This window comes from Maniola hyperantus, chromosome 1 (assembly GCF_902806685.2).
Source record: "Maniola hyperantus chromosome 1, iAphHyp1.2, whole genome shotgun sequence".
In the NCBI taxonomy this organism is placed as follows: Eukaryota; Metazoa; Arthropoda; class Insecta; order Lepidoptera; family Nymphalidae; genus Maniola; species Maniola hyperantus.
This window is the reverse complement of record NC_048536.1, coordinates 16,114,730-16,127,981: the sequence shown is the minus strand read 5'-3', so window position 1 is coordinate 16,127,981 and position 13,252 is coordinate 16,114,730. Positions and strand designations below refer to the sequence as shown.

The 13,252-nt window shown below is 38.0% G+C and overlaps 1 protein-coding gene across 2 annotated transcripts in view; it reads left to right on the top strand.

The window, feature by feature from the left end:
• Window positions 1-13,252, top strand: part of caps (capricious) — a 399,256-nt gene that overhangs the window by 279,903 nt on the left and 106,101 nt on the right. For both annotated transcript variants that reach the window (XM_069500041.1, XM_069500037.1), the window contains exon 5: window positions 550-602. In XM_069500041.1, coding sequence (XP_069356142.1) covers window positions 550-602 — 53 coding nt within the window. The remainder of the gene's footprint in view (window positions 1-549; window positions 603-13,252) is intronic.

Below are 13,252 nucleotides of genomic sequence, written 5' to 3'. Positions count from 1 at the left end.
AAACTTTGCCAGCAGATCTGATTGCAGCCAAGCGCTGAAGATGAAAATGCGCTTTTCCTTTCGAAATTTTTGACAGAATGCAATACAGGTTGAAACATCACATGACCAAGCGATGTCATATTGCTTGGGCTTAGGGGGGTGGCTCTTCCAACACCAATAGGCTTCAGCTACAAAATTACAACTATACGTAATTTATATCGTACCTAATGTACTGTACACTAAAAAAGCTCTGTAAGGGTCAGTGCAGACCAAACGCGATCATTTTAACAATTTTTCTCCGCTCTTCCTTATTTCCGCTTAGTCTGCGCTGGTTCTTAGTTGGAACGCGTAAAACCATAAAATCTAAAATATGAAAGCAAGGTATTTTTTTCGATTTGTTTTTAAATTAATTGAAGTATTTTATTAAAACAAAAAGTAGCCATCTTAGTCAGCGAGCGAACAGATTCTATGGCGACGCAACACCAGCCCATTGTTGAAATTTTTTCAAGAAAGTTTCGTTTATTATAGAAACAAGGCAATTACTGATATTGTTTTCTCCTTTGTTCGCAGGACACAATAAGAAATTTGCAGAATCAGTTCAGAACGGACCTCGGAATACCTACTACGGTAAGTTTCTTTCCTCACTAGGGCTACCTCCTATACGATCTTACCAATTCCTATTTTTACGAGAAAGTTAAAATGATACCTGTTAAATACACAAGACGTCGACTACTTGCCTAGTAAAGCCATGAACAGACTGTGGGCTTAGGTTTTTATCAAAAATATATTATTTTATTGTTGAGTAAAATATACTTTACCTATGCGCACTATGCAGTAGAAAAATATCAATGTAGTTTTTCATATCAAAGCTATTAATAATGCCAAATACATTATATTTGAAAAATGTTTACTTTAAGCTCGGTATCCACAAAAACTGAGACCGGCGGAGAAGTGTTTCACAAACCAATCAGATTTTTAATACATGACTTGAAATAGTTATCACGTCTTCTATAAAAAATCTAATTGGTTGACTGAACACATTTCTGCTCTGCTCTGCTTAAGTGGATTTAAACATTCTCATTTTTTCTTATTTATTAAAATAATTATTAAAAGCTCGTCCAGAAAGTGGCAACCCTATTCCGCACTCATTTAAATTGCGGACCCACTAACTCGGTTCACTAATTAGGGCCAAGCGGCAGGTAAACTCTACAAAAATATTAAAATTAAATTAAAAATAAACGACGCGAGATTTCATCACAGAAAATAATTTTGAGGTTTTCGAAATGAATTACGATGATTGCGGAATTGCGTGAAAATTACTTTGAATTTCCGCATTCGCATTCGACATTCCGCTTTTTTGGTGCGGCCGGCGAGTTGTAATGAAAAGGATTTTGCGTGTTTTAAATTGATCTTGATTTAAGTCCACTTTAAAAGCTATATACGTAGCAATATATTTGAAATATTTATGTGGGTAATTTATTATATAAATCTTTTAGACTTCAAAATAAGTACCTAAGTATAATTTTATTAATATAAAGTTGAGCCCTCCCAGTAATCGTTGGGGCCTGCAGAGGCCTCGAAATTGTAGAAAGAGTATGTGTACCTAGGACACACAATCCAGTTGGGTAGGTTCAATTTCGAGTCAGCCGCCGAATCCAACTCGGTTGGGCAGCGTTCGGGAAGCTTCGAGATGACTTCTTGTCCAAAATTCCATATGGATCCGAGACATTGTAGCTAACTATGGGCCTCATAAGAAAGCTCAGAGTTACTCAGCGGGCGATGGAGAGAGCTATGCTTGGAGTTTCTTGTCTATGTCGTTCTTAGTAGATATCTTATTCCTAATTTCCTATTCCTAACTTAGCGATTTGATTCGATTTTTAATTTAACAAATCCCCGCATCAGTTATCAAACTGTACACTGTATGACAATAGATAGGTACAATAGTAGTAAAATAACAATTAAGGATTATTATTTTTATCTTAAAGAACTCTATCGAATCTCAATAACTTTTATTCTAGACTCAAATAGCCGTGCTTACAAAAACGGAACCCGCAACATTCCTGTCATTTTGAATCTGTATTCATTGCCTACTCTGTGCCCGTTCGGAAATTGTAAAAAAAAAGTTCCTATAGCTCTCTATTGGAGTCGATTGCTCGCAGCGGCCACTTGCCAACTCTTTCTAGCAGTCTTTTGTTCTAATTGCACCTCTATATAGGTCTGCCTCTGGCTCTAACGAACATTACAAAATGGCGGCCGTTGTTTTTGATTTTCGAACTTTGCGCTCCGGAATCGGTCCCATTTCATACGTTTTTTTGTATCCTCCATTTCACATCCTTTCATTATGCTTACAAAATATATGAAATCGATTATACACTAAACCTTAACCAGTTTGAATAATTCCAAAACTTATGCCATCCTTTTCAAAACGTTTTCAGCTGTATAGGACAGTATTAGTTTTACACGATTATTCAGTACGCGACAAGTTGAAATGGTAATCGGGGAGGGACGTACCGCACACCCGCACAGCCCCTTGCTAACCCGGTGCGGGTGAGCGCGGGTGACATACGGGTCTGCGGGGCGTCCCCCACCACATACCACGATTGGTATCTCAACCTAAAAAAAATACATACATATTCAAAACAAAAGTAGATCGTTAAATAAAATAGAGCCGGTTTTGACCGAAAATTAACATACCTATTTCAAAAGCAATCATTAACGCAGTAGGTATGTATAGAACATTACTTCTGAACATTATTCAATAATGTAATATGCTAATTGTTTCACAAATGCTTTGTACAGGAACACAATGTAAGATACCGCAAACAAGCAGTTTAACACAGACAAATCATGTACTGTGTGTTTACTGCTTAGCGCTGACTTGAGATAATTTCTCTTGTGCGCCTTATTTATTATCTGTAATGGAAGATCTTTAACACTCACGTGTTGAATTATTGATGTTCAGTTATAAGTCCCGCAAATTGCTAATGCGCGTGGCCGCCATTTTAGTGCCGTCAGCACTAGTCTGAAACTTCGAGCTGATGGTATATTTTTACTTAAATATACGTCAAATGACGTCATTTTGATGTTAATGAGACATGGTTCCAGCGCAATAGCAATTTGCGGGACTTATACAGTGGGACTTTCGCCACGCGCGAGGAGAGCCTCTCTTGGCGCGTGACGAAATAGATTTTTAATAGGGACGAATAGGTTTTTAAAAATCCTTTGGGAAGTTTTGATTTTCCGTGATAAAAAGTATCCTATGCCACCAGGTTTTTAACTATACAACTATAGTAATTGTACAGGGTATGATATATCATATCCGAAAAAATCCATCACTCTGTAGCGGCGTGATCGGAGGACAAACTGACAAGCAAAGAGTCTCTTGCATTTATTATCTAGGGATTATATTTATTTCTCAGTCATCATTCGTCGCATGTTTACCATTCTAAACTTTAAGGGTGAAATCTATAGAGCGCACTCTGACATTGCTTAGACTTAGACAGAGTTAAAACGAGATAGAGGAATATCTCTCATATAAATCTGTCTCGTTTTAACACAATCTTAAGTCTGAGCAAAGCGCTCTATACATCTCAGTCTAAGACAGAAGAGTCGGTATAATTACTCTTGTTTTGATAAGTGTCGGAAGAAGAAATGTACAGAGGCAAAAGATCTCAAATTTGCCAAAGACGCAAAGTATAGGATGAAGGGGATAATCCATGGCTTAGCTACCTAAAATAGAAACTACCCTCAAATTATAATATGAATTAGTATTCGTTCCAAAACTTAATTACAACAAAACCTACCTTGCCGGATATTCTGAACACGTACGACCTCCAAAGCGACGGAGTTTATAAATCCCTTTATAATCGATTTATCATTCGAACACTCGCAGAATTACCTTTAAGTGTACCTGTATTAAAGCTAAATTTACTAGATTTTCTCGTGTGGAGATTCATTGTGCGAGATTTTAGTGATATTGACACGATATGGATACGGCTGTCTGCCAACTCTTTTCACATAATCATGATCACATCAATAATTCCAATAATCAAAAAGCATCACTTCCTTTTGTTCCTCTTTTGCTTCTTTGTCTCTATTTGGAATAAACTCTCCTATTTATTTTTAATGAATTCTCTATATTAAACTCTTTAGAATTTTAAGTACTTAAAAACAAAGTGAAAGTAATTATTTTTATAATTAGTATCTACGAGTACGAGTTATGACGTACTTTATAATCGTCATTATTGGGTAATAAAACATCGAGATGTAGGTAACCCTAAACAATTTAGTACTGTAGCGAATTACAGGCAACTGCGAGAAAACTAATTGGGCAGGGTTGTTCCGAGAGAAATGGGTGGGCGAAAAATAAAAATTAACGAGAACCAGTCCAGAGCAAACGGAATATTGAAGTCGTCGAGCAGCTCATTACTCATAATTAGCTCACGTAAACTTCATTTGCTCGAAGTGATGTAGCTCAGTCTACAGCTTGCAATTCCGTTTAATTGCTGCAATGAATTATTGCGCCTGAGTGGCTCTCAAGAGGCTTTGAGGGCACTGGTTCAGTAAAACTGGCCTTTGTGAAATGTTTATTGAGTAGTGTTCTGGCTGGTTCTCGTATTTATCTCGTGAGCGAAGTGTCCAAGCGATAAAATTTGCATATAATTGTCATGTCAATGGCAATTTTTACAAGTTATACTTTACTCGCTAAATTATTAGGTAGCTAGCTGATGCCCGCGTCTTCGTTAAAACCCCGTGGGAACTCTTTGATTTTCCGGGATAAAAAGCCTAGGTCATTCTCCGGGTCTTTATCTACACTCATGTCAAAAATCACGTCAATCCGTTGCGCCATTGCGACGTTATTGAAGGACAAACCAACAAACAAACACACTTTCGAATTTATAATAAGGGGTACTGATTATTTGATAGATTAGCTCAGTTTCGTGTGTTAATAAATCGTTGAAAAACAACTTGCGTCGGTAATAATCCAGATCCATATCGAGTCGTTGCGCACTCACTACTTACTAGTTATATCTTACGTATACGCAAACGTAAAACCAATTACTGACAAGTAGGACACTGTCCCTCGTGTAAAACACGTTACGCCCCGTTACAACAAACATTCATCATGACTCGATAAATTAGTGCTCCAAAACCAAACACGCCAAGTGAGTTGATCAGCACGGGACATAACGAAGCGTTAATAGCTACGTAATGTGACAGCTAATTTCCTGGAAGGAGCGCCGATGCCCCACCTTCAGGGTTTTTATTGTCCCTATCAAGAACCCCGTCACGATCTCACCCCCATCCCTCCTCACCAGCCACGAGGGCGCACTCATCAAGCCGAAAACTTGCGAATTAAAACGTGCTTAGATTCTTAGTGCTGAAGTTGGCAACGAGATTGATACCAGTGCTAGTTGTTTTTGCATTGAGTTCGTTTATATTTGAAAAGTATTGCCAACTTTGCGTGGGTTTCAATCTATATTTATAACGCTGTGTACATAAAAGCACACTTAAGTATCGCTTCTGTGACACTAAAATCATTTTTACACCCGTGCAAAAATGCTACCAGCTATGCGTGTTACTAGTGCTAGATAATTTTCGATTGAATTTATTTATTCATAAATTATTATTCTTAAAATGAGAAGAAGAATTTAATTACCTATTCTCCTGTTTCAACTTATTTACACATCTCAATTATCATGGGATTGTATAGGTATGTCTCAATTTGCATCACTAACTAATGCTATTTTCTCATTATACTGATTTTACTATTGGCATATAAAACTCTGCTTCAGATGTTCGAAACTTTATTCTTCCATTAAAACATAATAGATAAGGAGCACATTTGAAACTCATCAACGCTTTTATGCATTTAACATAAACTTTAGTAGTACGAAACTTATTTTATTATGCCTGTGATGTTCGAAGCCACGAGCGCTACTTGGTGTCTAATAATAATTCAGTGCTTTAATTTAACGGCAACGCAAACCGTAGGGTTACATCACCTCCGGCAAGTGAAGTTTACCCGGGCTAATTATAAGTAATGAGCTACTTTGTGACGTCATGGCTCTTCCTGTGAAGACGGGCATGTTTCAAATACTAAAATCAACCAATACCAATATGATTATGTATGGTCCTTCTTCTTTGGATCTGTACAGGTCCTTGAATTCCCTGTATCACTTCGAGCGTCTCCTATCCATTGTGATTGCTACCAATATGTATGGTTACGTAAGTTTATTACATAATGTATATCGTATGATATTTATTTATTTAAGCATTTTCATAATTCATCTTTTTTGTTGTACCTATTCTTCTTCCTTTACAACCTCTTCCACTACCAAAGACCACTTTTAAACTAGCTGACCCGGCGAACCGCTTCAGTCTCAGTCTTTTTTTTTTTTTTTTAATACTTTGTAAGTATTAATTATTTTTTAAATTTTTATCTCCGTAAGAACCATCCTCGTACTTCAAGAAATATTATAAAAAATAATTAGCGAAATCGGTTCAGCTGTTCTAGAGATTTGCGCTTAGCAACACATTCAGCGATTCATTTTATATAGAAAAAAAAGAAGATTCATTTCGCAACACCTAAATTCAAGGTACTAGAAGGTTAGTTTAATTCATCTCTAATGAATGCACAATTTTAACTGAAAAAATAACGTTGCTTAAATACAGCTCTATGGCACAGTCAATAGCAAAAACCGCACACTTTACAAAATTGTTATTTAGAATCCACATAATGAGAGCTTAACTCGGGCAGCAATCTGTGATAGTGGCGCACTATTCGTTAGTGAAAGCACCCGCTATCAGGCTAACAAACCCACCAAGTGATTTCGAATCCCCTCGACCACTTGCCTCGCCAAACAGTTCCGGGCAGAGTTCACTCGTCCCTCATCTAAACAGAACCTATATAAACTAATTGGCTTCGGGCCGGCGATACCGCAGCGCTCCACAAGATTAGAACTTCGAGGACTCTCAAACTTTGCAAGATTCGACTCCCCGACTCTATTTGAATTTTATTAGTTTTTATTTCTTTATTATTATTATTATTCTTGTGTTCTTAAAATTGCACTAACAAAGTGAAAGACTAGTGCTAGTGCAATTTTAAGAACACAAGAACAAAGTGTCTTCCAATAAGGTATCTTAACTATAAACTAAGCTAAGTCAATGGACTGATTCTTAGGTATAAGTACGTTTATAAGTTTAGGTTAATATAAAATTGCTTATTAGCCTCTCTCATAGGCTAGATTGTAATGGTAGTAAAGTACTAGTGTCAGTACTTTACGACAAAAAAAAAAAAAATTTTTACTAGCTGATGCTCCGGATGCCTGCGACTTCGTACGCGTGGATTAAAAATCCCGTGGGAACTCTTTGATTTTCCGGGACAAAAAGTAGCCTATGTCACTCTCCAAGTCTTAAACTATACCCATGCAAAAAATCACGTCGATCCGTTGCCCCGTTGCAACGTGATTGAAGGACAAACCAACAAACAAACACACTTTCACATTTATGATAGGGGTAGTGATACTAAGTACTAACTGACCCACCCGGGCTATGCTCTAGTCTAACCTTCGAGTATGAATAGTTATTTATGCTACAAGCGCAGCATGAACTTTCGGCGCTATTTGCTTGCCTTCGGCTCGGGTGCTACATCTTAAGTTTCTAGACCCAGCAGCGGTTTGAGCTGTATCAGAGTGAACTAACTACGTACTGCTATTAATATAGCACAAAAAGCTTTCAACCTTTCAACTCGGCAACGTAAACTTTCATTTCCTGTTAATAAATACCTACCTAAGCAATATAAATGGTATTTTATCTGCGCGGATCAAAGAAAAATTTTGATAAATCGCTCACCATATTTCACCCGAACAGAATGCTTCGCGTCGCTCATAAAATAAGCCCGGTTGGCATTCGTTCGTTAATCTGGCATCCGTAAAAGTAAATTTGAAGTCGTCCATCAATAACCATTCTGGCGTAAAAGCCGCCATTTTTCATTTGATGCGCCACGTTTCGGAGTAGGATGCGAGAGAATCGCGCGCTCAGAGGTCCCAACTCGCATGTAAAAAAAATCTGTTACCGAGGAACTGGCAAACATTTAAAACCGGCAGCAGGTATCTGCTGTAACCCGCTTTATTGCGGCTTTTATGTGACGACGGGGACTTATACGCGTAGTCGCATGGCAATGGATTCGTGCGATGGCAATTTGCACTTCTAACGCGAGAATCCCGATGAACGGAACTGTAGATCAACTTCCGAACCATTTATTCGCAAATCGTGTTATTGCACCTCCGTAGATCGCTTTACACAGGTCATTTGTGGGAATTGCAAATATCTAAATGTAAGATAAAAAGATTTATGGCTCACTTTGAATTTTGCTCACGTCTTTGCGTTTCAGGGGACTGAGTTATGCAATTGCGGTGCTCGATCACACTAACTGTCACTCTTCATTCTATACCGCTTTCGGAATACTGAGGTCATGAGCTCTATATTATTAACCGTCCCACCGTACTTTGAGAGTGAGGGAATAGAGATTGCACCTGTGGCTGAATGTGACGAGATGCGAATGGGACGAGCTGCGAATGGGACGAGTTGCGAATGGGACGAGCTGCGAATGGGACGACTTGCTAAGATACCTTGCGTGGCACTCTTGTGCACTATAATATTGCCTGCGTGGATGGCCAGTTTCTCTTGGGACTAGCTATCAAAATTCAAGCGGAAGGAAAATTTTATGAATTTGGGCGAAATTCTGTCGAGAGAAAAATTTTAATATTGTGCTATTATTACATCATAAAGAAAAATTTCCATTATTTTATTATTTTAAAAATGTGTCTTCATAAATTTTCTCATCCAGTATGGATATTATAAATACGAAAGTGGAAAGTTTGCTAGCTTAGCTATAGCTTAGCATAGGCTACTTTTTATTTCGGAAAATCAAAGTGTTCCCATGGGATTTTTGAAAACCTAAATCCACGCAGACGAAGTCGCGAGCATCATTTAATTTTTAATAACTTTGAATGTAACAAAGTCCGACTGCAGGCCCACTTGCGTTTATATCACAGGTTGCAGTCAGATTGCCGTGTTTGAAACGAGTGGGTGGACTTTTGTGGAATGCAAATAATATTGTTTCATAAAACTTCAAGTTGTCCGTGTGTCCGCGGACGTTATAATTTATTTTGTATTTAAACGCTTGTCCCATTAGAGCGTTTGTTTGCTAAAATTTCACAAAAGCAAATCGAGTTATATGTGTAACGCCACGCGTCCATACTGTTATTCGTTTATTTCTCTTCGTACTGTGTACCGACAGCAATAGTTAAGTTAATTATTTAACCTTCTGTGATTGTTTTATACAGGGTGTAACCAGAACGCTAGCAAAAATTTAGCGTTATTGTTATACTACCTAAACACAATCCAATAATAATAATCATTTGCCTCGTCTTGTACTTTTAGTGATTTAGAATTTTTCCAACCCGCAACAGTGTGCAAAACTTGGGTCAATGCCCCGCTTAGGACGTGGCGTTGACCTCTAGTGTCAGTCAGATGTTTTATTTGCAATACCTATATCGTAAACATTTACAAAATTTTAGGCTTTTTTATGTTCTTTTCGCGTTTTTTTTTTTAATGTGTTATCATATCAGTACTCATCAGTACTATCACCTGTCTTCGTTTTTGCCAGCGTTCTGGTTACACTCTGTATAACGTTTATAACAACTAATATTTTACATTGTACATTTACATTGATGTTATGTAAATAGTAAATACCATTTTCGTACACTGTAACATATTCAAACTGAGAGGGTAGGACGGATTTACCAGATTTCCGTCATCTGATGCTGTCTGTACCGTTTCCGCATAACGCAAATTAAATAAAGTGTTTCGACTATGAATAATAGCACACCCCGGTTTCTGAACGTGTTACGAGGAATAACAATTTGAATTTAAAATAATACCCCTAACACACTGGGAGATGGAGAGAGCTATGCTTGGAGATTCTCTACGTGATCAAATCAGAAATGAGGAGATTCGTAGAACTACAGTTACCGACGCTCAACGGGTTGCGAAGCGGAAGTGGCAATGGGCAGGGCACATAGTTCGTACAACCGGTAGACGTTGGGGTCCTTAATCCTTACTTAGGTGCTGGAATGGCGACCTCGCACCGGAAGATGCAGCGTTGGAAGACTCCCCCACTAGGTGGACGGACGACATCAGACGAGTCGCAGGGAGCCGCTAGATTCGGAGTGGCGTGTGGAAGTCCCTACAAGAGACTTATGTCCAGGAGTGGACGTCTGTAGGTCGATGATGATTATGATGATGAACACACTGGGACTTGAGAGGTCTGGGACGCCATGGCGACGTCGCCTGCTACATAGCCATGGCTACTTCTGGCTACGTAGCCAAAACAACTTAACAGGAGTGAACACAAATATGCGGGCGTCCGTCCTTGCGATCAGTTGCCCACTTAAGACGTAAGTTACGCCTTTACTTATTATAATTATAATACTAAAGCCTTTATTTTCCTGAGAGTTTACAATTTACAGTTTGTTAATCTGAAAGCAATTACATATTATTATTAAGTATCTATATCAAGTTACGTCTTCGGTAGCCGTTTTAACGCTTCAATGTCTTTTGACATAGGCCTCCTCCATAGCCGTCTTTGGTAGCCGTTTTAACGCTTCAGTGTCTTTTGACATAGGCCTCCTCCATTCCCTTCAAAATTGTTCTGTCGCTGGCTTTTCTCTGCCATGTAGCCGCCTTAACTTACTTGTTTACAAATTTGTAGCTACGTGTTGCCAGGTCGCCTGAGTGTCCAGTCTCCACGTCCTGGGCAGGTCGCTCGTAGCTATTCCAAATTGGCGATGTCACCAGACCGTAGCCATGTGAGTTAACTACCACACATTTCAATACGAATTGTTTGGATACGTAGCCGGCGACGTCGCTATGGCATCCCAGTGTGTAAGCGCTCTAACAATCATTTACGCACAGGGACGTTCGGAAATGCTAACATTTTTGAACGAACATTTTGCTTTTGTTTTCGACTCATCCTCTGCGGTTGCGTTAATGGGGGAAGCCGATTCGGGAAAAGAATTACAATATCGGTTCGAAAGGGATTATGAAAATATTTAAAATTTTCGGTTTGGGACAATCCGATTTCTGACTTTTGAATATTTTACGAAACGTTTCCATTGATAAGCTTTATTGGGTATTGTTACATTTTTTATTGGATTTATTTTATACATTAAGGATTGAACAATCACGTGCTTTATAATACTCACGTGTTTAGTGGACGTTAGCCCGATTTGTTTCGAACCCATCCGAGGTCCTTTTTAGGGTTCCGTACCTCAAAAGGAAAAACGGAACCCTTATAGGATCACTTTGTTGTCTGTCTGTCTGTCTGTCTGTCTGTCTGTCAAGAAACCTACAGGGTACTTCCCGTTGACCTAGAATCATGAAAGGAGATCGCCCGTGAACGGGCCCTCTTTTGTGGCGTCGTCGTCGTGTCAAGACTTAATATTTTTTTTAAATGTGTTATTTTTTTACGATTACGTTTTATAACGACTTTTCTTTCACTCTATTATTGAAAATATTCACAATAACAATTAGAATCGTAAACATCAATTTATTTTGAAGAAGAATTAATTAAAAATAACCTCAATATCAGCAGCATAAAAAATAAGATTTCTTTATAACCAGGGTGAATAAATGGAAATCGATCGCAGAATATAAAAAGGTAATTATTTGTCTACAAAATAAAATTAAAACCATGGTGACATAACAATTATACTAGGGGGGGCCCAAAGCTCCTAAGAAAATGGGCAATTTCCTTTGGCAGGTAGGTAGATCTTATAGCTGACATTTGGGAAAAAATCTGAAAACCGTGAATTTAGGGTTAGATCACACAAAAACAATTAAATTGTGGTCATGAACTATTAATTAGTATTTTCAACTTTCGAAGTGAGTGACTATATCAAGTGGGGTATCATATGAAAGGTCTTCACCTGTACATTCTAAAACAGATTTTTATTTATTTTTATGCATCATAGTTTTTGAATTATCGTGCAAAATGTCGAAAAAATACGACTGTAGTATGGAACCCTTATTGCGCGAGCCTGACTCGCACTTGTTCAAAAGGGACTCAGTCCTTTGAAAAGGACCCCGGATGGGTTCCAAACTAGTCGGGCTAGCGTCGACTAAACACGTGAGTAAAGCCGGGTGTGAGATATGTATAATGGACATCACTCACGATAGTTTAAACGCTAAAATATACTATTACTATACTAGTTGACATTATAATATTTTGTGGCTGTGGTAGGTATATTCCACACCCTGTGGTATAACAGGTGGTTAGTAGTTAATGTACCAATCAATCTATCTCAAGTCACAACATGGTTAAAGCCTACCATCTACTACATAAGTACCAGGAACGCATAAACAAACAGGAATTATATCGTTCGTCACCAAAAGGCGAGGTCCTATTCTGTTGTCGTGCGCTGCGCTTATTAAATCCGCTCTTGTACGCACGCCAGGCTTACGTGACGTACTAATTGCGGGCGGGGTTCGAAACACGGAATATAAGAATATCCAGCTTATTATAACGAGTATAATGAGTGGCACGCGGCGCTAATTTTCTAGAGTACTTAATTAAATAGTGCTTACTGTTACTACGTAGACACATTTCGTTAAAATAGTAAAATGCAAGTCAGTGTTTACTTATTTTTCCTTTTTCCGACTGCTGCTGTATTTTATACGACTACTGCTTTTAATTTCTGAATTGTACCTTTTTAATGTAGGTAACATATTTAACACCGCTCGGTTTAGTAATAACTAAACCTATCCAATTAACAGACGCCAACCTTTTTTTTATTCGCTCGATTTATTATATTATGCCCTTTTTATTTAATCGAGAATTCTAGAGGAGTAATATAGTATAACTGCAAATGTGAAAAAAAAACACGTTTCAGAAACGTGTAGATTAATCTATATGAGTGGGAAAACTTTATGAGATGTAAACGCCTTGCAAGGTCTTATAATAGCTTCTAGCAATCTTTTCCAGACATCTTGGAAAACGTGAGTGCAAAATAATGTTGATAGTAATTTACCTAGTCCTCGTACACTGGTAAACAACTTGGCTATGAAACTTTAAAACTATCTAGGTACTAAAAAATTACTTGAATCCTTGAAGTGCTTACTGTTACTGTACCGCGAAGTGGCTGTTTCTTGATTTTTTTATTGTATGAGCAAAATGTCAATAATCAATCCTAAAGATATCCTACACGCA